The sequence below is a fragment of the Vollenhovia emeryi genome, unplaced genomic scaffold (genome assembly GCF_000949405.1).
Source record: "Vollenhovia emeryi isolate VEMERY1.0 unplaced genomic scaffold, V.emery_V1.0 DF939168.1, whole genome shotgun sequence".
In the NCBI taxonomy this organism is placed as follows: domain Eukaryota; kingdom Metazoa; phylum Arthropoda; class Insecta; order Hymenoptera; family Formicidae; genus Vollenhovia; species Vollenhovia emeryi.
Window position 1 is genome coordinate 575,286 of NW_011967198.1, and position 26,522 is coordinate 601,807.

The 26,522-nt window shown below is 41.7% G+C and overlaps 3 protein-coding genes across 8 annotated transcripts in view; 1 reads left to right on the plus strand and 2 right to left on the minus strand.

The window, feature by feature from the left end:
- The first annotated feature begins 30 nt into the window (after positions 1–30).
- Positions 31–6,619, plus strand: LOC105564111 (serine/arginine-rich splicing factor 1B). The gene is made up of 3 exons (XM_012016246.1): positions 31–675; positions 1,582–1,966; positions 2,090–6,619. The coding sequence occupies exons 1-3, from the start codon at positions 251–253 to the stop codon at positions 2,279–2,281; spliced, it is 1,002 nt and encodes a 333-aa protein (XP_011871636.1). The 5' UTR covers positions 31–250; the 3' UTR covers positions 2,282–6,619.
- A 124-nt stretch (positions 6,620–6,743) lies between these two features.
- LOC105564183 (dehydrogenase/reductase SDR family member 11-like) lies at positions 6,744–13,527 on the minus strand. The gene is made up of 8 exons (XM_012016391.1): positions 12,908–13,527; positions 12,325–12,537; positions 11,571–11,824; positions 11,142–11,288; positions 9,611–9,757; positions 8,808–9,072; positions 8,562–8,737; positions 6,744–8,227 (listed from the first exon to the last, which is right to left on the minus strand). Exons 1-8 carry the CDS (start codon positions 12,993–12,995, stop codon positions 8,054–8,056), a joined length of 1,464 nt encoding a protein of 487 aa, XP_011871781.1. The 5' UTR covers positions 12,996–13,527; the 3' UTR covers positions 6,744–8,053.
- An 81-nt stretch (positions 13,528–13,608) lies between these two features.
- The window catches only part of LOC105564110 (MAP kinase-activating death domain protein), a 28,255-nt gene continuing 15,341 nt past the window's right edge, over positions 13,609–26,522 (minus strand). For 5 of the 6 annotated variants that reach the window (XM_012016241.1, XM_012016239.1, XM_012016243.1 and 2 more), the window contains 9 exons: positions 26,014–26,158; positions 25,758–25,887; positions 25,364–25,580; positions 25,014–25,286; positions 24,462–24,641; positions 21,553–21,561; positions 16,970–17,042; positions 16,740–16,786; positions 13,609–15,930 (listed from right to left, as the gene is read on the minus strand). In XM_012016241.1, coding sequence (XP_011871631.1) covers positions 15,472–15,930; positions 16,740–16,786; positions 16,970–17,042; positions 21,553–21,561; positions 24,462–24,641; positions 25,014–25,286; positions 25,364–25,580; positions 25,758–25,887; positions 26,014–26,158 — 1,533 coding nt within the window. In that variant the 3' untranslated portion in view covers positions 13,609–15,471. Of the gene's footprint in view, positions 15,931–16,242; positions 16,391–16,739; positions 16,787–16,969; positions 17,043–21,552; positions 21,562–24,461; positions 24,642–25,013; positions 25,287–25,363; positions 25,581–25,757; positions 25,888–26,013; positions 26,159–26,522 lie in introns of all 6 variants that reach the window. The other variant, XM_012016245.1, reaches the window with a different exon arrangement.

Sequence of the window (26,522 nt, forward strand, 5' to 3'; positions counted from 1 at the left end):
GCTGCTGCTTGACGCTTGCTGCTTGCTGCGTGCAGTCTGTAGCAGGCTTAAGCCTGCCACAGACTACACGCAGCAAGCAGCAAGCGTCAAGCAGCAGCCAATCAACGAAGAGATATTTTCTACGCCACTGCTGACGCTTCCGCAAAATTCAGCAGTGTTGGATCCTCGCTGCTCGACGCTTGCCGCTTGCTGCGTGCAGTCTGTAGCAGGCTTTAGGGGCTTGAACGCAGCCAATCCCGAAGCACCGATCATGAAAACCGGCCCGGCTCGCGTTAACTTCGGTCGATTCCGGCTAATCTCGCTTGATCGCGGTGACCGAGAGACCTTCGATTGCTCTGGATCGTGGCATACATACGTACGCCGATCGCGCCGTGTCCACCGGTGCTCGCCGTCCTGTTTTTTTTTTGTTTCATTTCCGCACGATTCGCGTACGTTTTCCGCGAGCGAGCACGCCCGAGCGAGCCGATCGAGGTCGGGGAAACAGTCCTGGGAAACAGTAGGTATCATGTCTCACGGCGGTAGGAACGAGTGTAGGATTTACGTGGGCAATCTGCCGCCGGACATCCGCACCAAGGACATCCAGGATCTCTTCTACAAGTTCGGTAAAGTTACCTTCGTCGACCTGAAGAACCGCCGCGGCCCGCCGTTCGCCTTCGTCGAGTTCGACGATCCGAGGTGAGTTCGGCCGCGCGAGAGGCGCGCGGGCGCGCACGCCTCGTTTCGCGCGAGCCATTTAACACGTTGCACGCTTGTTGGCGATGTGCGTCGTTGAGTCGGGGTCGCCGTTTGTCGCGACCTCGTGGCCGACGCGACGCAGTTGGTCGAGTCGAGCGGACGAGACCCCGCACCCGACCGTGTAAATTCGCTCGCTTCTCGCGCGTTTACGCGAGCGACGCGTGAAATTGCGGAAACGCTACCTCGGGCAACTAACGGAAAAAAAAATAACTGTTACCTCGCGGACACGCGGTAACAGAACTTTTCCGAGGGCTAAACCGCCGAGGGCTTTGTGGCGTGCAGATTTGCAGCGTTACTGGGCACTTTTCGGCATTAGTTTGGGCATCGGGCCTTGCTGGAGCCTCATAAAGATAAGAAGTGATGACCACTTGGCGTTAGTGGACATTGGTATACGTGATTTTGGCCGTGGTTTACCCCTCGGACTTTTCTCTACGGAATCCCATAGGATACTTGCGGCTCTCGATCGAAGGGAAAGTTTACTGTAATGGTAGTGAAGAAAAGAAGTGCATACTTTTTTTAAGATTCACAACATTGTTTGAAGGCATGCGACATCACTTCAAGATACAGCTTTTCTCCCGATAGTACGAAATGTGTTCTCTGTCTCGGTTTATTTCGTACAAGCATTTGATACAATTTCCGTTTATTCGTCGCAATTAACTTTCAGAGGGCGGGAAGCCAATTTTCAGGAGATTGCTCCTTCCTTTCGTTTGTAAATAACAGTTTGATGACAGATCTGCCTATCCTCTGAGGATTCTAGGCTCGTCGCCGCCGCAGGCAGAGATCCCGCTTGAGAACGACGCCGGCAATTCACCTCCCCCCCTTTACTAACTCGCTCGGCTCTTTCAGAGATGCGGAGGACGCGGTGCACGCGAGGGACGGCTACGACTACGACGGCTACCGTTTGAGAGTGGAGTTTCCGCGCGGCGGCGGGCCCAGTAACAACTTCCGCGGCGGACGCGGCGCCGGGGACAGCAGCCGGGGCGGCCGCGGCGAGATGAGCAACTCGCGCGGCCGCGGCCCGCCCGCGCGACGATCGCAGTACAGGGTGCTGGTGAGCGGCCTGCCGCCCTCCGGCAGCTGGCAGGACCTCAAGGACCACATGCGCGAGGCCGGCGACGTCTGCTTCGCGGACGTCTACAAGGACGGCACTGGCGTCGTCGAGTTTCTCAGACACGACGACATGAAGTACGCCGTGAAGAAGCTGGACGACTCGAGATTTAGATCGCACGAGGTACGAACCCATCGCCGTTGTCCTAATTGCAAGTACATTAATGCGTTCCAGCGACGAGTTTTCGATAGAACGCGCGACCGCGCCTCCTCGATACGCTTCGAATTGTATCTGCTTGATATCCAGGGCGAGGTAGCTTACATCCGCGTGAAGGAGGACCACAGCGGCGGCGACAGGGGACGCAGCGAAGACCGGGAGAGGGGCCGTACCCGCTCGCGAAGCTACAGCCCGCGGCGTCGTGGTTCTCCCACTTACTCGCCGTTGCGGCGTAATTACTCGCGATCAAGATCTCGCTCCAGATCTCGCTCGTACGACTAGTATGTACGTATGTGTTTCACACGGTAATATATAAGTACAGGTTTATATTGATATTTGCTCTTTACCATGTTTCATTATTGCTGATTTAAAACTTTTCACTCGATAAAAAAGAGAGAGAGAGAAAAAAAAGAACGTTTCCAAACCCAAACGCAGATTTTGTATAAAAGATTTAAATGAATTCCTCAATACTGCCTGAATTCAATAACCAATTGATTGATTGTATTGTATCTCTGATGTATAATTGGAGCACGGTTTATTTCGTACGTACATGTCACGATTATTTTTTAAGTTTCTTGTTTCCAAAGTAAGCATATATATATATATCTCTAATCAGTCGACCCAGAAGCAAGTTAATTTAGCGATTTCATTTTTCGTCGTCACTCTAACAAAAGTCTCATATTGGATAATTATTTTGAAGTATTTATACACGCAAAGTACTGTTGGACCTCTTATCGTTCTCAAAAAAAAAAAATGGAATCGTGCTCGAGATCATGTGTAACTGTTCATCCAAACTGTCTAATCTACATTTAAAGATACATTCCTCCACATATTTGCCAATTTGTCATCACTACCACCTATGAAATGTGTAACAATTTTGACGTATTGTTCACGAGCCTTTCTCAACAAAATTAGACCTAAATCCCGTAACTCCATTTATTCTGCCTTTTAACTTTAATGTAAATAACAAACGAGATCATTAATATTTATTAACATCGATACGGCGAATACTTTTCATTGACAATAACTCGTTCACTTTTTGCTAACACACGCCTTTTAATCATGGTAGCTACTTTATTGCATCATTGAGATACATTCATGCTTGAGACTTCGTTTGTATTCGGATACACTTCGCAGTAGTAAAACGTGAAATTTTTGAGGTCTGCCTAACAAAAGCTTCTTGATAATCTCTCGCAGTCGTCGCGCGAATTTACTAACATCCTTTTTGTAATCGAAATCATCTTTCCATATTCAGGACACTTTTGTCCCGTGTTACTACTATGAAAGTGCTAACCTTCATCATACAAAACCAGACGTGTACAGGAACATGGGTAAACCGTTTGTACTAACGTATTTGACATACACATTTTATAGACGTACATTTTAATGAACAGCGAGTTTTGTTACTGGCACTAGTGCGCGCCGAGTGCACGCTAAGGCTTTTTCCGTAGTCAATCTTATATTTTAAGCTCATCTTAAATGCGTGTTCAAAAACTATTCAACTAAAAAAGTGATTTTTGATTGTTTTGAAAAAAAAATTATATTTTTGGCTAACAGATACTTCGTGAGATATTTAAAATGATTCTTAAATGTAAGAATTGGCTGTAAACTAGCCTTAGCACTCGGTGCGCACTAGTGCGAGCCACCGAACTCGCTGAAAGAAACAGGGCTTAAAGTAATACTTATTTTAGCTTAAGATGCCTTGCTCTTGTCATATTTTTCAAGTCGATATTATGACACAGTAAATACGATACGGCATATCTAATCGCCTGAATTAACACACTACATAATCGGGGTGGATCGACTGTTATAGTACGTCATATATGTCAAAAGTCATGCGCTACTGTCTAGTTGCAGATTTCCTAACGCGTTTAGAATCGATTTTCTAGCACTAACAATAAATTCTTGTCGAGAAATCTGCAACTTAAGAGAAAGCACACAATATGCACATATATTCTGTATACATGCGTCTTCGCTAATAACAAATAAACGAGTTAGAAGAGTAGCATGCTATGTATATTGGTCTTACAAAAATATATATATATATTTTTTTTTTAAATATAGCGTACGATATCTTAACTCTAACGGGGATAACGTGTACATAGAAATAAATACCTCAAGATTGTTTACACGATTCATTTACACGACTCGCCATTTGAATCAAAATAATTCCAAATCGAAAAGCAGTAGTGATGACAATACGTCGCGCATATATGTATAATAAAATATATGTAATATTTATTACACACAACACACATAATTATATTGGCACAAAAATCTTTCTTTTTATTATCACTCCCATCATACGATCGAATTAATTCGCTTTATAATAACACGCAATTGTATTTTGACAATAGACTTTGGAAGACCTTTCATGTTTCGTGGGTCATATCCTGATTTTGCAGATTGCGTTTGATGTTATTTCAGTACAAAATATCTAACTTATTTAGACCTTTAACATTTCTCGATGTGAAAATATATACAGCATAACGTGCTCATTATATATATATGTATATGTATATATATCTATGTATGTATATACATATATGTGTGATGAATAATCTGGACATTTGCAGCATTGTCCGGATTAAAATACGTTTTAAGTAATACACGACGAAATGCGGTGAAATGCGGTGAAATATCTACCAATTGATACATTGTCTTTCGCATTTCTCTGTTCGTGTGTTTTCCTTTCTGTTTCACCTGCAACAGCCACATGATTAAACGCGCTTTTGAGAATTTCTTTTATATCCCGGAACTCGCGGCACACACGCGTTTGAAAGGAAAACATTGAATATCGTGTATTTCATGCTATTTTTGCAAATTAACCCTGTGATCTTGATTACCTTTGTGATTTAAACTTCATCACTGTGCGAACATTTCCTTTTCGAGAAAGTATAATATCTAAAATCTTCTGCCATACAGTCTGTATCATACACACGGTGCAGTTTCGTAACTTTATATATCACAGGCATTACATTTGCATTAATAAAACTATATCTAATATTAATTTACATCACATAAGGAACTAATGTATTTTTTCTTCTTTTGTATATTGGGATTATAACACAATGAATGAAAAACTGAAATCAACACGATCTTACTTCTTGGATGGATATAATACACATTCGCTTCACGTTGGGATGAGATGGATTGCGTTTCGGAGGATTTGCGATACGGAGAGCATAAATTATAAGAGGATTAAAAGACATAGATGAAAATGAGAATAGCGAAACGGGATACTTTCAAGAGGAAATTCAGGATGAGGAGGAAGGATTCTCAGTTGCTGGATCAGGAAACGTTGGCAAGTCCATTACGAGGAGGCGATGAACGCCCATTAATATTTCTTTTTGAAACTAGTAGAATCCCAGTTTGAGAAACTAAAGATTTTTGTGTGTCGCTGTTTTAAAAGAGGAACATAACGAGAGTGGAACTTCCTCATTATATTATGTGCTTGTCAGGATTAAAGTGCTTCGAGCTGCGTATTCTTTCCGCGTATCGCTTTAAAAAGGAAAGAAAAGGCATTTCGCGCGTTTATTAATTCATTTATTACCTGAATAGTCAAACTAAGTAATGGATTGTCAACTACAACTGGATTCTGTTGGGAGCATTTGGTTCGGTAACTCTAAAGTTTCTTGAACTTTAGTGAAGATTAATTTCTCGGATCGCTCATTAAGGACGGATTTTCGGCATAATATCTATTCTCTTCTTAATACAACGGATGATATAGACTCAATTTTGTTAGCTGTTACGAAACATTTCGTATTTAGTGTTAATTTCAAAGGTGGAAGTGATTCTTTGGAAAGACCGTCGCATGCCTAATAATCGCACCTTCGATAATATCGGCGATCTAAAGTCCAATCGTAATAATAATTAAAACAAAAACACGTGTCTCCCGATAACTATGGCCGTTTTCTCGACCAACCGTGACCGGCAAGTGCATCTCTTTCTCGCGTACATTGTAAAACGACAGTGCGAGTCTTCAGGATTTAACTGGCATAAACAAGAGGATGGTACATTTGAGTAACGCAACCTGTCTGTCATCTTGACGGGAGCCGGCCTCATAATTTTCGAGGAAACTCCGTACGAACGTTACGACGGACAGGATACTTCGGATGTATTTGGATTAGGACGCTGGCAGGATTCGAAAAAACGGGATAAAATTAGTATGCATGGACGGATATTTTTGGATATAAGGATAAAAAAAAATATTGCCTGCGCTGCGTATTCATCGGATCGTGTTCGAGCGGATCACTCGGATTCATTAAGGGAACGATATGCGATGTGGAAGAATGATGGATTTGGAAGCATGATATCGTTCGCGCTTCATAGGGATTTGTCTCCTAGGTCGGATACGGGATTTGGAAACTTGTGTTTAGCGGGATCAATTGACAAGATAATTGGATGTCATTTTTCTCACGGATGAGATGAAAAGTGGATGAGATGGTGGCTTGCCGTAAGGTATTTGTGCAAACAGTTTATACCTGAGATACTATCGATATTTATTTCTGCATGCTCTCTTCGAAAATATTCTTATATTCGTATTTTCATTTTTGTCACCAACAAGGCAAACGCAACTTATTGTTAGTAACACGCAATACAAAGCCTGCCTCGATAAAAAGTCAGATTTGCATTAATAATCGATCCTTCCTGTGTTCCGCTTCATTCTCATTGTTGTGAAATTTGTCGTGCATAACTCGCGAGACAGATCTCGCAACAATAACTAGTTGATAACAATTCTGCCTTTTTTTTTTTCGTTCAATTAACATCACAGATAAGTATATTCTTAATATTTTATGTGTTATTTCTGTGTTACCTGTAATATACATATAATATTGTTCTTCTATAGTTAATTGTTATACAACCATGTGTAGCAATAAGAATACATATATGAATAGCGTCGAATCTACAACGGTCTCACAGTGTGTACTTGTCCACAGATATTTGAAATACGATTGTTAAAATTGGTAGTGACAGTTTCTCTATTGCGCATATTTTCTTGTATATTACGTACAAACTTATTATCTGCTATACATAGATAATTTTATTGATCCGTGTATTGTACATACCCAAGTATTTTCTGCGTTGTACAGGACGTACGATTTAGGATGTACCTCACAACTAGGCACTAAATATAACACCGATTGCTTCACACCTTCATTAAACAGGATTCTCCTAACGTGCCACTTCTTTGCAATTCTTTCTCTTAACAAAGTACCCTCCTCTCACAATTCTTGTGGATTATTAAACTGGCAAATGGGATGATTAATTAAAAGAATAAATATGTCTAGCACGATATTGTTTTATACAATTTTTCCTTCAATTCTCGCCTGCCAACGGATCTATTTTGAAGCGGTGTCACGCGTTTAAGGTACGAACTCAGTGGGCTTGTAAATAAAGAAAGTCATGCCATGTTCTTTTCGAGTAAGTATTTTATTATACTTGTTGAAATTTTGATTGTATCGTTCGCTTGGTTCGCCTTATTAGCACACAATAGTCGTCTCTTCCAAGTTCAAAGCTACCAAATTAAGCACGTATGCATATGGAAGTCTTTAAAAGATAATTGTATTTATTATGTGCTTATTTATAATAAGAAATTTATACAAAAGTATCGAAAAGTTAACGTATTAATGATTAACAATCAGAAAGTCGTTTACAATGTAAAAGGAATAGAATCCATTTAGGCACATTTTTTCTTGTATTTGACATACATAATAAGTATATATTTAGAATTTGAAGCAGAGAGAGAAATAAGAAGTGCAGAAAGTGACGTTGAAGAGAATAAATTCATAAAATATGCGTGGAAGTTTCAAAGAATCGTGAAGATGATCAATATGCAAAAGTATATAACCAATTGTGATATTCATTAAAATCTTGCTACTTGTACATGATATTGTCGATAATAATATACAAAGTCAGTCTGTTAAGAAGGGGATTAATGTAACAAATTCGTACACATATTTAAAAATTGCCAATGCTTTATTTGATTTGCCACTATACGCGCTCGAAATATTACAATGTTCATCGTAGACAACGATTTTGTCCGGTGCTAGCTCAAATAATCTCACGAATGGGCGTAATAATGAGGTCCTTAATAAGCACGTTCTCCGGAGTCTGCAACGAGTAGAGAATAGCGTCCACCACGTCTTTCGGTTTCAGGGCCAATCGTGAATTTTCCTTCAGCCACTGCTGGGTGATCTCGGTCTCCACCAAGCCCGGGCAGATGCTCTGCTCCGCGAGAAAGTAAATCGTGTTAATAGAAAGAAAAGTTTGCTAAGCAATTTTTTAGCCGTGTCTTTCACCGAAATACTTTTCACTTCTTTTTTAAAGAGAAATTATTACTTTTAGACAATAACTTTCTTAATATTCTACTTTGAATGTTCGTCACTTCGCCCGCAAGAATTTGGGAAAGACCAAACTTTCAGCGATGCAAGGTGCAACGTTATGATATCACAATTTGAAGTAGTTGTAACTCTTTACTGTACATTGGAACAATAAGATTGATTCTTTATATATAACTGTGCTTAATAAATTCGTTACGGTGCGGCTCGAAGTCGCTTACGATCACTTTGATGTTGGACTGGTTCTGGGCCAATTCCAGACGAAGACAGTCGGTCAACGCGGTCAGCGCGGACTTGCTGCAGGCGTACGCCGGGGAGATCGGCCGGTCGGAGGCAAGAGGCAACCACTTCAGGCCGCATATGTCGTTGACGTTAACGATGCAGCCGTTATCGATCCCTAACATTATTTATACAGACATTAATCGGATCTAGATATAATTCTTCCTGATTTTCCTTGAAGTACCTACCCTTGTTCTTCATCAGCTGCAGAATCTTCTTGGTGATATAAGACAAGCCGAGCACATTGATGTCGAGAGTCTTCTTAAGCTCCTGTATGCCACCGTTGATGCCGGACCAATTTAGGCTGATGCTGGCGTTATTTATCAGAATGTCCACACTACCCACATTCTTCTCTATCCACTCCGACGCGGCCTCGATCTCGTTCGGAATGCTCAAGTCGCATTGAAGAGGACAGAGCTTGCCGGGCTTGCCCTTCAGCTCGTCCACGAGAATCTACGGAGATCAAGAGATAAATGACTAACTTATAAATATTCAGAGTTGGGAAAGTTACTTTATGAAAGTATCTAATTACAGTTACAGTTCTTTTGCTAAAAATGTAACTAGTTACAGCTACAAGTTACCAATTGTGAAAAGTAACGCGTCAGTTACAGTTGCTGAAAAAATAACGAATCGTTACTTTGCAGTTACTTTCTTGCAATGAAAATAAAACTGTCAAATCTGCATTCGAATTGTAAAGTGCCGATAAAGGCGTTTATGCGCAAATGCAAGACCTAATGTAATCTGTGGAGGTTTAAAAAATATATAAAGTAACTCTTAATGTAACTATTAAATTAGTTGCTAGTTGTCGAAAACATGCAACTGAGTTAAGTTACAGTTGCAGATGAAGAGAAAGTAACGAAGTTAAGTTAGAGATACCAAAAAAAGTAACTGTAACTTCCCAACCCTGTAAATATTATAGTAATTTTTAATACCATTTTTGTTAATTCGTCCATAACTTGGTTAATTGCATTTTTAATAGAGTTAAACGTACCTTCAGCTTGTTTATGTCGCTGGAGAGGCCGATGACTTTGAGTCCCTTCAGCACCAATTCCTCTACGATCGCCTTACCGATCTCGGAGCAGGCGCCGGTGACGACGGCGATCTTGTTCGACATAATATTCATACCGAAGGCTTTGCACTAGCTCACGTAAACGCGATGAAATTGCTGCTCGCTGCCACGAGAAGCTTCTGCATGCTGATCCGCATCCCTGACATCTTTTTATACCGCTGAAAATCTGGACCTCGATTAGGGGGTCGCGCATAATCTGGAAGTTCATTACTTTCTGGATGATGCATTCCCGCGTGGTTATTGCATATTATTCGCGATATTGCATTGTTTTCGGCGCGCAAGTCTCGCCGAGAGACTGGTGTTCTCCCATCTAAAATCTAGCGTGGTGCTCGCTCGCAGATAAAACGTATCGTCGTTGTTAAAATGCGTTCGCGGAAATATTGTTAATTGAAGTAGCAATTAGTTAAATGCGCATGTTTTATGCGATAGACAGTTAATGGTTTCATTTACGACATGTCTTGTAATCGTTCTTTATTTTTCCTTATCTAAATGTATGTGCAAATTCACATTTTAAATTTACTTGCGTAATGTTAAATTTTTATCATCTTTTTGTATTGTCTTCGATACTTTATATTAATAATTGGACACATACAGCGCCAGTGACAAGACTACAAAAATAAAAATAAATTTAGCGTCAGCGTTTAAGGGTCAGCTAATTAATGTCCAATCTTGAAACGGTATATCTTCTCCAGTTTGTAATAAAAATAACACGAGACCGGGGATGCTGACGAAAATTCGCGCGAAGATTTCCGAAGAGGACGATAAGACGTTCCGCGGCAGTTGCGCTAGGAGTGTTGCGTCAGAAGTTTCAGAGACCGTGAAGAATCTCTCGCGAATCAGTCGACGACCCGGTCTATCGGCAAGTCTGTATGCAAAGTTCCGTGCGGTTCGACAAGAAGATTCTTCGGAATGGATGGACCACTGTTCTCAGCAATCGAAAATCACAGTCAGAGTTTGGGACACTGAAGATGCATTGTCAATGGAGTGTAGCGACGACATCGTCATCTGGGACTCCAAGGCCCGGTTTTACAAACGTCGCTTAACTTTAATCTTAGTTCAATTCATGTTTGTCTCTTTCTAGAGTAACAGTTGGAAAGAGACAAAGAACGAATTAAGCTAAGCTTAAAGTTGAGCGACGTTGGTGAAACCGGGCCTTACTAACACGAGCGGATCTTTCGATCGGTCTGACACGAAAAGAAGAGGCGTGAGTGCTTTATTATTGACCTGATGAAAAGCTCACAAAAAGTACAATCACTTATATTTAACATCTCGTATATAATTAATTGTGTAATATATAATCACTTTGAAGTTCGGTCACCACGATTCGCCCAAAGGTCTCAACACGACATCCTGTATCTATAACAAGAAGAAAATATTGCTCGTTTAGATTTTATTTTGTACGACGAGAGCGGGGAGGAGGGGAACGTGTTTAGAGTTTTAGAGATCTATGTACCAGAACATGAGACGGATTGGACAACACATAAACCGCCGCCGCCGCGACGTCGTCCGGACTCAAGGTCGGCGCTGCCACCATCGCTTCCGGGGAGAATGTGCTATAGGACGCCATAAACTCTGTCGCGACCAAACCGGGACTGATGTTCTGCGTGTGATAGAAATATAATTAAACACGGCTCAGCTTTAAATATACACCTTTCAATCGTCGTATTGAATTGGCCAGAATAATTCTTAATTAGTGAATGTAATACAAAAACAAGAAAAAAAACCGTATAATATAATTCGACGTTACAGGTGACTGTAATAATAGAAGAAGACAAATTATTCAAGACATCGAGGTTTTAACATCAAGGAGGAAAACTGAAGGACGTTTAATCAACGGTTAAGTTTTCAGATTTTTACTTATTAATATTATAATCAGTCTTACCGTAACGCGTATACGCGTGCCCGCGAGCTCGTGTCGCAATGTCATGGCGAGGCCGGTGATGGCACGCTTCGATGCCGGATACACGCTGAATCCCGGGACGAAGGGCACCCTTTCGGCGGCCAAACTATTCACGTGAATCACGACGGCATCCTCGGCCGCCGTCTCCCGCATCATGCGTACAGCCTCGCGCGTGCAGAGACAGAGTCCCAGGACGTTCACGTCAAACACGGATCGCCAGTCCTCCAAAGTACCATCTATAAACGTATTGAAATTATTGGGTCATCTTACAAGTGCGGTTTTTTAAAGATATATTTTTGAAATAAAATTTAAAAAATTGACATTCCAACTCTAACCCGCTCAAAAATTTGTCATGCACGAGCATGCCTAAACATACAGTATTGTATCAAATTATACAGAAAATATGTCCGTACAAACTTTACATTGTATATTTCTATATAATTCTATACGATTCTACACAGTTCTATATAATTTTATAGATTTAGACATGATTTTATATGAACCATTTTTAAAAGGAAAAATTGCTCATTTACAATTATATATAACTTCGTACAATTGTACACAATTATATATAATTATAAATAAGCAATTTTTCCATATAAGAACATGTATAAAATTAGACATACCGATTAGACAAAAGGGTACAAGGAAAATTTCTTCAGACCAGAGGAATTTAAATTGTGCGAGATTCTTGTAAAATTAACCATCTAATAATTTAAATTGAAAGATTGTGTACCTATGAGCGAGGATTCTTTGATGATGCCGGCGCTGTTGACAAGAACGCTTATCGGTCCGAGATTACCCTTCACCCGTGCAAAAGCCGCGGCTACGCTTTCCTCCTCGGTGACATCGCATTCCACGGGATAGAGCTTCCCCGAGGAATCCTTCAAGCTGTCAGCGATTTCTTTAACTTTCTCCACTCTCCTCGCGAAGCCCGCCACTATCATACCTGACATAATAAAACGATCGTATCACGAACTTCGTACTACGTTAATTCGGATGAATGTTTTTACATTCTATAATTCCCTGGTAAGACAACGTGACATTTTACAGGCATTTAAATTTCAAATAGCGTATCAGTATCTTGTTTTTATTCGACTATAACAGTGATTATACTTTCCAGTTAAAAGACAATACGACGACAATTGTCTCCCCAGCGAGAAATGATTCGTCAATTTGACGGTGTTGGTGTCGATTCGACATCGATCGACGAATCATTTCTCACTGAATCCATACGCGTCGAGAGAAGTCCAATTTCTTGTCCAGTCAGAAGTAAATTTCAATGCAATATTTTTTGTAATTGTAACCCTTTCTCTCACCTTGTTTAACGAAACTTCGCGCGATCGCTGCACCGATTCCGGCGCTGGCACCGGTTACCACGGCCACCTTTCCAGCCCATCGCTCCATCCTCGTGCAGCGAGATACGAGACGCGACTAATCCAGAAGCCTTCGGCAATGAGATCGCGTTTACAAGTTCCAGATATTGATACGTAAAGAGAGGATGACAGACGTGTGATCAGGTACGAAATCCGATAGTCCTCGCGACTGACCACTGCCTGGCCTCGATCAGATGCAATTACACCTGTTTATTAGATGAAATCTCGGCCTTCTCAAATAAAATAAAAGATCGAATTTTGCAGAGACAATAATTTCTCGTGCAATAATAATTACAGAGGTTTTAGTTATAAATTTTTCGAAACACCAATTAGATTTCGCTTAAATTCGATCGAAGATCATTATTGCCGTAATACGCGAGGTGCTTTCTGCCATCGTTTTAAGCGCGTCTCGAGGTCGATATACAAGAGCACTTGTCAATTAAGCTTAACGAATAGTTGACAATATAATTACGAGGTCACACGTGTCCACGTACGTCGCCTGTAATTGTTTATTGAACGACATCGTCGTATAAATTGCGCTCGGATTTACTGGGAATTTACGTTCAGTGCGAATATGTTCCGCTGAAACTTCGAGTTACACTTATTGCAAATCGCAATGGTGGCGGTAAATAAGTATCACTCAATTCCGATTTGGCTACAAGTATATTTTGGGCGTAAGGCGTCTACATGGATGAGTACTATACAATGCGAGGTATTAATTTCTCTCCTAGAGGTCTAAAGTTTTCTTTATCGCATAACCGTGATATATTTCGAAATGATAATGATCGATCGACGTGTCGAACTTCTAAACATCGGGACTTAGGCAGACAAACTTGGTACAAAGGATCGCGCGTGTATATCTTCTTTTTATTTTTTTTTATTTTTTATTTTTTTAGATGTTTAGAAGAGAACGTGTCGTCCCTCTTTCTCTCACTCTTAAAAAACGCACCTCTCTCTAACTCAACCGACGAACGAGATCTAACAATGTATAGTCGTATTAAAAGACGAGAACTAAAACGGGGGGGGGGGGGTATTCATGCCTTTGCTCTCTCGCGCCGCTCGCTACACCGCCAATTGTTATATTTACAAATCCTATCCCTTTTTACAAATATCTATATCGCCTCTTATACGTTGCAAGAAAATATATCATTTCTTCTCGTGTAGAGATACGCTACGTTTACTTCGCGCTGAGCTCGCGACTATAAGTTTACACCTTCCTCCCTAAGCTGGTCATTGCTGTTCATCTACGCGACGCGTATTCAACGTGACGGAATAATCGAGGAATACATGTGGCCAGGGGGGGAATATAATCAATTTCCGTGAGAAACATTGCTTCGCACTTGGTGCCAATTCCGATTGTCCGGCTTGAAACCGCGATCTCGTTATGTTTTTCCGCTGCCTCCGCGCCTAACAAAATTTACAACAATAACACGCGTCTAAACCGAAATCTCGCACGAGTCGTGGGAAAGCGCAGAAGATACGAATTTTCACAGCGTTTCAGAGCTGCTGTCTCAGATGTTTCTTTGATATTGTACAGTTACATTATATTATATATAGAAAGTCTATTTCTTGGGGAGGGGGGGGGACATTACATGTGCCCTAACGAGCGCTCTACGAGCTATCGAGAGATCTTTCTTCTTCCGTTACTCGAAACCGTACAAAATAGTGACCATTTGCTCGAGACATCGAGATAGTACGTTTTTCTATACATCCTATACACACGACAGTTTTCGCTAGCGTCTCACGTACACGCTGTATATAAACGAAATAGATGGAAATCACTGATTAGACTCAATTGCAGACGAGTAAAGAAAAGAGACGCACAGCGAACGAATGGAGAGCTATCGTTATCTACGCTTCATTGTTTCATTGCGAGAGAGGCCCCGAGCGTGCTAAAAGACGACATCGGTAATCAAAGGTCAGCGAGGAACTCGCAATTTGACGTTCGTCGACCGCCTGCTCCGACTCTATACACGAGCTAAAATTAATCTCTTGCCCTTCCGAATCGCGGACGACCGTAATCTCTCTTTCTCCCCGTGTCGTGACGCATTCATATAAAATTGCACCGCCAATTACGCGTAATTATTGTATTTAATTGCTTTAGGTGACGCGTGCACGTGCGCCCACGTGCACGGACGAATACAACAATACCACAACTATCACATCGACGCAGGCCTACGTAATAAAAACTCGCGCCGCAAAAGTCCAATATTTAACGAATTAAGCTAAGGATAGATATTGATTTCTTTTTTTTTCCTCATTTTTAGGTTTACGGCTTTTCGCAATAATTACATTCCCGCGGAAGAGGAAAGAACGTTGGCGAGTCTGAAGAGAGAGAGTGAAGTCAAACGAAACCGGGACTCGTCCTTCTTGTCTCACGAATCGTCAAACAGAATGCGCTCCGAAAAAGAGAGATAGCACACTCATACCCAGGGTAGGCAGGCGTAAGGGGCGCAACTATTCTTGTCGTGGATGCTAACGAAGGGAAGCGAGGGTCGTTGCCTGTGTCAGTGTTGACGAGGATGAGGGTCCAACTGCGTGTTTCTGTGCGGTGTTACATTACTCGGTTGTGATTGCTCCTGCCTGTGTTGCTGATATCGGATTTGTTGCTGCTGTTGTTGAAGCTGCAGCTGCTGCTGCTGCTGCTGCAGTTGGTGCTGGCGCTGTTGATGCGAGGTGTGCTGTGGTTGTTGTTGCGATTGCGATTGTGGCTGTTGCTGCTGCTGCTGTTGTAGTTGGTGCTGGCGTTGTTGATGCGGAGTGTGCTGCGATTGCTGTTGCGGTTGCTGCTGCGGTTGCGGTTGCGGTTGCTGTGGCGGTTGCTGCTGCGGTTGCTGTTGCAGTTGCAATTGTGGCTGTTGTTGCTGCTGCTGCTGCTGCTGCTGGCTGCCCTGTTGTTTTCGTTGTTCTGTGCCAGCCGCCACGTAAGAAAATACGCAGAGAACAGCGTAGCATATATCAGATGCCTACGAATAAAGAGGTATTTCACGTGGTGTATATATAAATTATTTGTGTATTTTTATTACAAGTTTTGATATTAAATCGTTAGAAATCAAAATGTCAAATTTTATCGAGAAACAAATTTTACTATTTTTTCTTTACTTTTAATTTTGTGTGAGGGTGTACATAGAAAATATGTGTGTGTAAATTAAATTTTAAATCACTTGAAACTTGAATTTTGTTCAGAAACGACAATTTGGAAATTGTAAACATTGTCTTCTTAACATAACTGAAATTAACATAACGAAAATGTATTAAAAACATAAAGAAAGACTTACGTGAGGTGCAAGAAAGGAAAAAACTTAAAGATAAGCCTCATGCGGTGTCATTTCCGCACTTATGTTTCTGATGAGTCTCCAATGGGAGTTTATTAAGGGTAAATTCGATGGAAAATATTCTATGCAAGCTTCGAACCGCCTCTTCAGCCTGTCACACAGTATATGGCTATAGAAACGATAAGTATGAACATTGAAAGTAATAAAATGTCTATTATCCTCGACTCTTTTTTTGAATGTAATTAATTAAATATAAAACTTTGTAACTCATTAACATTTTACTCTAAATGCACTAAGTTGTTGTAAAATTTTTGAAAAAATTATTGTATTTCGTATATAAAATAAATATTTTATTCAGTTAAAGTAAGGATAGCTTTAATGGCATTAAAGTATTATCTTGTTTTATAATAAAGCGGACATTTTATTACTCTTTTCTCGTATATCGTACGGCAGATATATTCTATTCCGGCAGTAAGGAGCTCTGGAACACATCTACTCACCATTTGCGACTTATATTTACGTTGAATTACTTTTCTAGTTTTAGGATCTGAAACAGAAAGGCGTTCGATGACGTTCCGACATTCAAAGATTCGAAAGCTATATTGCAGCGTAAGCAGAGTGTCAGAGTATCGTTAATTAGTTAATTAATTTCTTCTTTTTTTTCATGAGATATCTATACGGCGTGTAAAAGCGTATGGTAATCGATGCAGTATTCGATGATGTCACTTACTGAATTCTTCCAAAACAAAGATTCCATCCTTTTGAGTAAAGCACTTGCGGATATGATCGAGTCTTACAAAAAACTGCAAATAACACAATCATTTTGCGTTAGTGGTCTGCGCATCGCGCGTCATGGTTCTGGATCTACTCGATCATGCACACGATTCTGACGACTTTCTCTATTTGCCTATCATTATCATATGCGTCGATATAGCAATATCGGTTATGTGTGCGAACAGCTTTCTAAGAGAGGCGTGAAAATGTATCGTGATGCTCGCTCGACGATAAGCGTCTGTTTCCACCCTTCGAGCGCTAACTCGCATCTCTGGTCAATTAATAATTCTCAGCTACATTTTATTCTTACTTTAATTATTAAAATTGCTCCTATGTTATTGTATTATTTATTAATTTTTATTACTGTTGTTTCCGTCGTTTTCAAGTAAATTTACAAAATGTAAAAGTGAAAAATTCTTTATCGTACAGTTGAACATCTTCTTACTACGAACGTTTTTTTTTTAATTGAAAATCTAGACGCGCTCGAAGGTTTTCTGCAAAAGGTGTGTTTCGCGTATTGTCCGTTTTAATCGATGCACGTCACTATACAGAGAATGACAATTATGCAAACTGCTTACAATTATACATTTTTCTCTTACAATCTTTTCGACTTCCGACAACCATCGTCTTAATGCGATCCGATTTTTAACGTAAAGATTGGCGCATTACTTTTTATCGACGATTCATTCGTGGTGTAATAACTCGCGTGACGTGCATCGGACACAAGTCACCGATAGAATTTCTAACAATTATAATTATTACCGCTGTCATCAGTACATGCTGTTTACACAATAATTAAATATAATTCACACTCGATTAGATGCGAAGCGATGCTCTTGTACTCTAACATTGTTGCGACGAGATGTCATTGTTTCTTCAGGTTTTTTTTCCGGAAACAGTGAGAATACATGCTTTTTTATTTAAAAAACGCATACTTATCTCAAAGTGACTTCAGCTTAAAGATATCATTTTCTCCGCGTGCGAAACGAAACGATTCAAGTCTAGCAGAGATCTTTATCTTGCACATTGAAACCCGCGTGCCTCGAGCATCAGATTATTTTAACGTTTCAGCATTTTGAGAGAACTTTATACTCCCGAGCGAATCGTAAAGATTATCTCGCGGCGGCGATGTCCGTGTGACGAACACTGAGAATCGCGTGGTACGTGGAATATCACGGGTATCGTGTTTAATGAGTAATGCTGAAATAGAAATATATCCATTACACGTGCAAAAAAAGTGTAGGCATACTCGTAAACGAGAGAAACGAAATCGGGAGGGGCCTCAAAACCCTATGGACATTTTTACATGCAGCATACACAGGCCTCTCGGGACAGCCGTACAACGATATATGTCTCGCAACAGCATGCTCAGTCATGCCTAACGACTGGGTCCACACCTCGATCGCGAACTCAGCCGCGAACAACGGCGTGTGTATTGTCACACACTCAATCCTTGCAAGACTGTTCAATTTTTGAAGAACGCCCCGAGGAAAAAAGCTATATATCCAATTTTATCTAATTGTCTCACATAATGTCAGATGCGACAAAATTTCATCAGATTATATCCAAATTTTAAGGCGTCTATTTATGAGTATATCAAATCAGATGTGGTCAGAAATAGTCAGATAAAACGGTGTAGACATCTGACTTATAAATGGATGCATTAAAATTTGGATATAATCTGATCGAATCTCATCATATCTGACATTTTTGATACAATTAAATAAAATTGGATATATGTCTTTTCCCCAGGACGTCTTCCCTTGGGAAAATTTACTTTAAACGAAATTAAAGCTTTCAAACGTAATCTTTCACAAATCTAAGAATTTACTTGAAGAAGTTGTTGACTTAAGAAATTTTAGAGTAATTGTGGACACTTAAAGTAACTTTTAGACAGCCAAGCTTATCGAAATTCCCGCGCGGCATGGCACTTTCTCGTAAGAAGAAAAACGCACGCGGTGTTACAAATTATACCACATACTTTTCGCAACTCTTATAGCTTTCTTTTAAATCCTTAAAGTAAGATAATGATGTTAAGTGTCCAACTTTACTGTTCATATTTTTTATTTTTCTAAAGTAAAATCTCAAGGTTTTCCATGGTGTATTTTCCCAAGGGTCACTTCTGCGAAAATAAGACCCATTCGGCACGCAGAATCTTGCGGCAATATTGCAACAACGTTGCCGTTCTTTAGCTACGCAGAAAAACGTAGTTAACAATTGTCTTGAACGAATAACACGAGCGGCTAACGTGAGCGACAAAGAAAGCGCGAGTGTATCACGACTGAATTTTGTGTAAGAACAGCTTTGTCTACTCGGGACATTTTTTTCTTATTCAATTGCCGAGTTCTGCGAAGACGAATCCTCGGTGTCAAGGGCCGAAGCGACGCTCAATCGATCCCGGGGATCTATTCTACGAGAAGAATAAAGTCTACCAAAGACACCATGCATCATTCAGCAGTCGCGTGGCAATCTCGACAATTGGCAAGTTTCAAGCAAGAATCTAGCGATGGCAGCGGCAAACAGCGGCAAACAGCGGCGACATCGGCAGCAACAGCAGCAGCAGCAGCAGCAATGTCAGCGATATATAGCGGCAGGCGTAATAGCGGCAGGCAACTCTGGAGATGGCCTAAACTCAATTGTAAAATGTCACTGATTGCTTAGCGTCGGAGAGTTGCTAAAATGTGCAATTGTATCATCTAATACAGACCGGCGGACGTGATACGATCGACAATGATGCACGGTCGTGATATATATATTATATCAATTATGGGGGGGTTGTGAGAGAGAGAGAGAGAGAGAGAGAGAAAGATCGAGAAGATGGGGGTAGGGAGTATGACGATAACAAATAAATTCACTTCTCAAAGAGTGAATCGGTACGATATCGGAGTCGGTACAATGTCGTAAACAAGAAAACATTATGTCAGCGGTGTGCCATGCCAGAGAAGTGTAATAATATCGTGGCGAGAAGGTCGAGACTCGCAGTCTTCACGACGTTTTCTTCTCTCGTAGAGGGGGTGGTCGACTCCTGTTCGCAATAAACACGTTAGACGATCACTAGACAGCACGTGGGACCATTGCTCTACTACATGACTACCAGTGTAAAATGAGTGGATTCCGAGCGATGTACGTGTCGCGATTGTGTTACTCGATCGTTCATTATTTAGCGCACTTCGTGCGCGCCGCATGACTTTTCGGGAGGCCTATCGAGAATCTGGAGCTTCAAACAGTCACGCCAGCATCGGCTTCGCGAGCGAACGTTCCGTTATTCTTCCCCTTGGAGTCGCTCGAATCCCCTCGCGAGCGATTATCCGGACCGAGTTATGCGAAAATCGGCCGAGGGAATAATTTTCGACGTGTCGAGTCTTTCGTCTCTTTTCGTACTGTGGTTTTGCGCAATTTGCCTTCTTTAATGTATCCCTGCGTAATATATCATCCACATCTGCGAACGACCCTTCGATATCTTTACACGCAGTGCACACCTCTCTTGAAATACTACCCCCCGATTTCACGAGAAATGTCCACTGCATAAATAAGGGCAGTGTCGTGAGACGCACAGCAAAAACGGCTCGCATCCCAAAATCTCACGCAAAGTGGCTACAAACTGGTCGTGTTCTACAGCCCACAGATCCGACACTCTCACGCATTAACGCTCTATTTGCGATCTACATTTCGCAAGATCTCATCCAACTGAAGGTCACGTATAAATAAAGGAAAAAAAAGAGAGAGAGAGAACGGAGGAGTTTTCACTTTTCCGGAGAGACTTTTCGTACAGAGACAGATTGCCGGGATCTTTCAGTCATCGAGCCCTGACGAAATTGACAGCGCGATACTTTTTATCACGACTCGAACGTGTCGGGCAAACTGATAGCGGCAATTTCGTTCGTAAAAAGAGAGAGAGAGAGAGAAGAAACCAATTTCTCGAAGAGCTTTCTCAGTTGCCGACCGAGAGACACGGTGTGTAAAACGTGAAAGCTGTAAATGATGATCGTGACGCAATGACTTGGTGTACGGACTTTCATGTACGAGTGATTAGGCTATATAGATATATATATATAGTTGCATTGTGTGTGCATCGAACATCGCTCTCTACAAGTTGCACTAAACACTACTTACAAATATCTCATCTAAACGATATACAATATATAAAGTATATTGTGTCGGACTTTCGATCAATGCGGCAAACACTGTTCTGCATTTCATCGTTCATTACTGGATACCTGGAGAGGTATCGGCTTTACGATATATGTGTATAATATCGTAACGGAGAGATACATATGCGTGTATATATATATTACAACTAACACCGATCGATCGTAGAAAAAACAGTAAGGATAGACAGAGCAGATCAGTGAGTTCGAATGCAATTTAAGAATGTAGGTAGATATATATATAGTATAACGGTATATATAATAATAATATATATATACGGCCAAAAGTAATGGTGAAAATAAATAAGCATCTCCGGAACACGGCCAACATTGAGTATATAGTCATATACTGAATTTATATAACAAACAATGACTTATTTTGATTTGATACCTCGAAATCCTGTTTGCCCAGCCGCGGGGCAATGTCGATGGACGGGACAAGAAAACAGAAAACAGAAAAACAGAAAATTAAAACCCTTGGTAACAGCAGTTATCCACTCAGTCATAGAATATAGCATATACATGTGTATATATGTAATAGAAAGAGAGAGAGAAGAGAGATACAGCTGTACACGATGATATTACAGCTACGCTTTTTATCACCTAACGTCATGGCCAAATCGTTAAACAGCAAGGTATATATATTCATTGTTCAAGGACCATCTCAAAAGTTCCCCAAGCTGAGAAAAGTCTATCATCTCCGATCACCCGCAATCGGCTGCCCGTGCAATCCCGGGCGTGATATCCCACGGGTAATCTCGTCACTTCGCGCGAGATTCGAGGCGTTTTATCGCGGTGGAGCAAGTGGCCGGGTAAACAGCGATTATTTGCGCGGCGCTCGCGACTATCGGTTGCATCACCTTCTTTTTCTCTTCTTCAACTTTTTCTTTGCCTTTCTTTTTATTTTTCTCTCGTCTCGTGCCGCGAATAGACTTTCCTCGCGCATGACCACGACAGATAAAGAAGTTGTTAGACTTATGGAAAAAATATAATAGCATCCAACATTCAATACAAATGATAAGATATAGGAGTATAGTGTTCAAAAGACAGTCTGTATATATACCGCCCTATACCTTATTTCCTATGTATATATATAAATAAAGAAATGTAATGATATATAAATATATAATATATATATATAATTATATATAATACAGATAAAAGAGTCTGCAACTGCACATCGAGCTTCCATGCAAGAAAACATTGATTAATATAACGCCTGAACACAATATTATCCAGTAAAAATAACCGAGAGGATGTCGTAGCTGTACGAAATTGTGCCGAGTACGCTTCGCGCCGGAACGATCGCGATTAAACGGAGCTCTTGATTAACGACAAGCAGAACGACTGTTGTTCTCGTCGAAGAACCGTATGTGCACGTGTGCGACGCGTTATACGTGTGTATGTGTATGCACCTAGCTCGGACATAGTCCCCGATTCCTAATAAGATCCGCTCGCTGCGCTCGTTGGCGTTAATATCTCAGGCCGGTATTCAAAGACAGTTCTTATATACCGAGTATCTAAAGATGATCTTACGACGATCGTAAACATGTATAAGTACTGCCCTCAATTTTCATTCTTTTTCACTTGCACCGAAATACCCTGAATATCTTTGCCAAAAACAAAAGAAGATTGAGAATTTCTTGAGACAAATGGACCGTATTTCAAAATGCGCACGAAAGGCTGTCTCGTATCGAGCGTGCTTCCTCTTTTAACTAAAGATTCGATTGGATAAATTTCAAGCCAATTTCTCGTTGTTACTTTTTATGGGGATACAAATTTTTTACTATTTCTTCACATTCTCCATGTTAGATACCTCAACGACCCTAGGCTTGAGAATTACATCAAGATAAAAATATGATCTAGTCGTGATTGGATCATGTTTAACAGAATCTGGCGAGTTTGCGGGAAATGTTCCATTGTCTGACGCGGACAATTAAAAGAAATAGCGCATTGATACCTTTGCAACGGAAAATTGACTCGTCAGCGAGCAAAGAGAACTCACGCGGTTAAAAGTAAAGCACGATCGATCAGCGGCGTTCCCGTAAATGCGCTATACCGCGTAATTATGCTGTTTCCTTCTCGAGAGAAAAGTGTAAGATGTGTATTTCTATATCTCTTCATCTCTTCCCTTACGGAAAAAAACACACTCAAGTTTCGAGTGTTAACACTCGACTGTCCGAATTTACTCTCAAATTTGGGTGTAAACATCCAGATTAAAATATTTGAGAGTAAATTCGGACAATCGAGTATTAACACTCAAAACTCGAGTGTTTTTTTCCGCAAGGGTTCCGTGGAATCTCTTCCGCTTATAATCGCCGATTTGTGTCGTTGCGAGTACGCGCGGGTACGAATCTTCGCGGGTCTCCTCGCGTCAACTACAGATAAGAAATCCTGGCGTCGCAGGGTTTTTCTCGCGGATTTTTTGGAAAAACGTCGAAATATCGGGTCGAATGTTCGCCGGTCAAGTCAGCCTGACTTGTCTTACCACATGGACGCATATCGTGATGAATCACAAAGATACAAATCAATTAAGCAGATCGTAGTGGCTAGCAGTGGGAGATAATATTGAGTGGTCCTTGCATCAATGCAATAATGAAAAAAAAAACACAGAGAAAGAGAGAATACTCGATGATCGAGAGAACGTGAATGATAAAAAGACAGTGGTTAAACGACGACGAGATTTCCTATTCAATTTCAACGCTGCACCGCGTTCTTGCGTTTGCCGTTTCCTTTTTTTTCTATTTCTTTTTCGTATCGTATCTAATCAATGCCCCATTTAATATCGTGCGACGTTACGAGACGAGTATCGGGGCTGGGCATTAATGTCACCTCAGACCGCGATCGCGATCATTGAGCCGGGACAAAGGATATCTTTTTTAGTTTTCTTTGCAAATCAAAGTCAGTCTCGTGGTAGCGTAATACATTCTCTAACGTATGTTCAATCTTGCTGAAATAAAGGCATTATTATACGCATTGACACGTCGGTAAGAGGTAAACGATACAGCATCGGTAGCCAGAGGGGGACGCAACGTTATATAATCGAGACGTAGTACGGTATAACGAAGGGTGTTATTAATCTTCAAATTAAAGTTCCCAATAAATATATACGATCCAACATGACACAAACAATTGAACGTAGAATGTAAGAGGGATATATAGATATATGCGCAATCCTCGAAAGAGAGATAGAGAGAAAGAGAGAGAGAGAGAAGAAATGAGAAGGAGAGCCGAGCTCTCGATTCTTCCCGATAACAGAGCGTAAGAAGTGTGTGGCTTTCACGCGAGTGCGAGTCATACCTTGCTGTTCGCGAAGAGGAGGCCGACGCCCTCCATGCAGACCTGCAGAAGCCCGCCCTCGCCCGTTCGCATATCCTGCACCGGAAACTCACCACCGAGCTCGTAGCCCACGTTCGTGCCTCGCCCGCGGGCTGCCGCCTTCTCCATCGCGTCCTTAATGCAGTAGTACACGTCCTTACACTGGAAGAAACGATCGTTGACGTTTAGCGTCGAAGATCAACTTGGAATCCACGAAATTCTCGCCCCCGCAAAACATAGGATTGTACCATCCGAAACTTTGCGAGATTAACGTTCGTTTCTACCAATGCAGATCAACTTTTATCTCGGTTCAACTTAGTTCTTACCCTTTTTCGAGTTCTGAGAATTAGGAAAAGGTAGAAAGTAAGTTAGACCGAGATTAAATGTAATCCGCATCGACAAAAATGGACATTGAGACTCTTGAGACTTTCTATCCAGGCTTCGGGCGAACTTTTGTTATGCGACAGAACGTAATGCCTCCACCTTTAATCTTCGTTTAATCCCTCGTTCGATCCTCCCGAGGATTCTCCCTACCTTCTTAGTGTAATACTTGTGTAACTCGGTGTCGCCGCCGCTCCTCCTCCACAAGCACAGAACCTTGTTCTTCGGGCTGTAGGTCATGTTGACCACGCGCTCGTACCACCAGCGCTCGACTATCACGCCGTTCACCGATCTCAGCACGAGGCCGTCGTGGCGGACCTCGAGGAACCGCAGATCACCCTCGGCGTCGACCCCCGAGTGCACGGTGAACGACTGCCGGTGCATTTGCCGGGACGTCAGGGGCTTCAGGTCGATGTCGTTTCCGAGCTGCGAGGCAGAAGAAGGCTCGCGTTCTTAGCGCGTCAGCGATTGCCGACCGGCCGGTCGCGACAGTGGACACTCACGAGGTTGTTTATTTGGTCGAGGAGCAGATTCAGCTCCTGGCTGTAGATGAGGCCGATGTGACTCTTGCCCAGCAGTCTGCGCACCTTCCGCTTCAGCTCGTTCTTCTCGACGTTCAGCATCACTAGGACGGCGGTGAGATTGTGCAGCAAAGTGCACAACAGCCTGTCCTCCTCGTGCTCCAACCGTCGCCTTTCGCTCTCGCTTAAGCTCTTGTATCTGCGTCGCGCACGCGATATTAATAGCGGTTTCTTATTTTTTGTTACATTTACGTACACGCGTATCAATTAATAATGTCAGGTGCAGTTTTTCAATTTCTAATTACGTCGTCTCTCAGATTTTCCTTGATTTCGACCTCATTTTCAATCGTTCATGCGTTATAGACGCCTCTCTCACCTCTCCACCATTTCTCCGGGTCCCTGGTCCATGCCCATCATGTCGCGTTCCTGCGAGACGGCGTCCAAGAAGGCGTCCTCCCAGAACTGCATCTCGTCCCACAGGGACGACCTCTCCTTCCCCAGTAGACCTGAATTTTGAGAACCGTAATGTGATAAAAAGTTGATAAAATGTACAAGCAAATCGTCAGCCTTTCATCGTTCGAATTGTCAACGGTGGCGATCGTGTCTTTTGTTAGATGCTTCTATAGACGTACCTTCAAAGAGATACGTTCTCGCAGCGTCCGGACTCGGTAACGTCGTGGTGGGTATCAAACTTCCGCCGTGATACCGGAATCCGGTGCTCAGGGACGACTTGCTGGACCAGACGCTGCCGGAACGCTGCTTGCCCTGCCGTGGAAACTGGAATCATAGAACCGCATAAGAATGAAGTTAATAGCGTTCTCCAAGGATAAGGATCTTTGATGAAGAACGATCAAGATTTTAATGAACCGGTAACATCCGAAACTACATCTGCTATTGACGTCCGTCGAGATTATGGCGATTAGAGCATTCCAACTAGTTAATTACGATGTCACCTTAAGATCAAAGGGTAACTTGTTCGCACGAGGAATCACGGCAGAAACCTAGTTACGTCACGAGCGGGATGTGCTGTTTTATTTTCATGTGACAGTAATTGAAATTGCGCGTCACTGTTGCCCTCCGATAACGGTTCTCCATGCGATCTGTCAGCGTCCATTCGTGTCTGATGAATGAATCGAGGTAT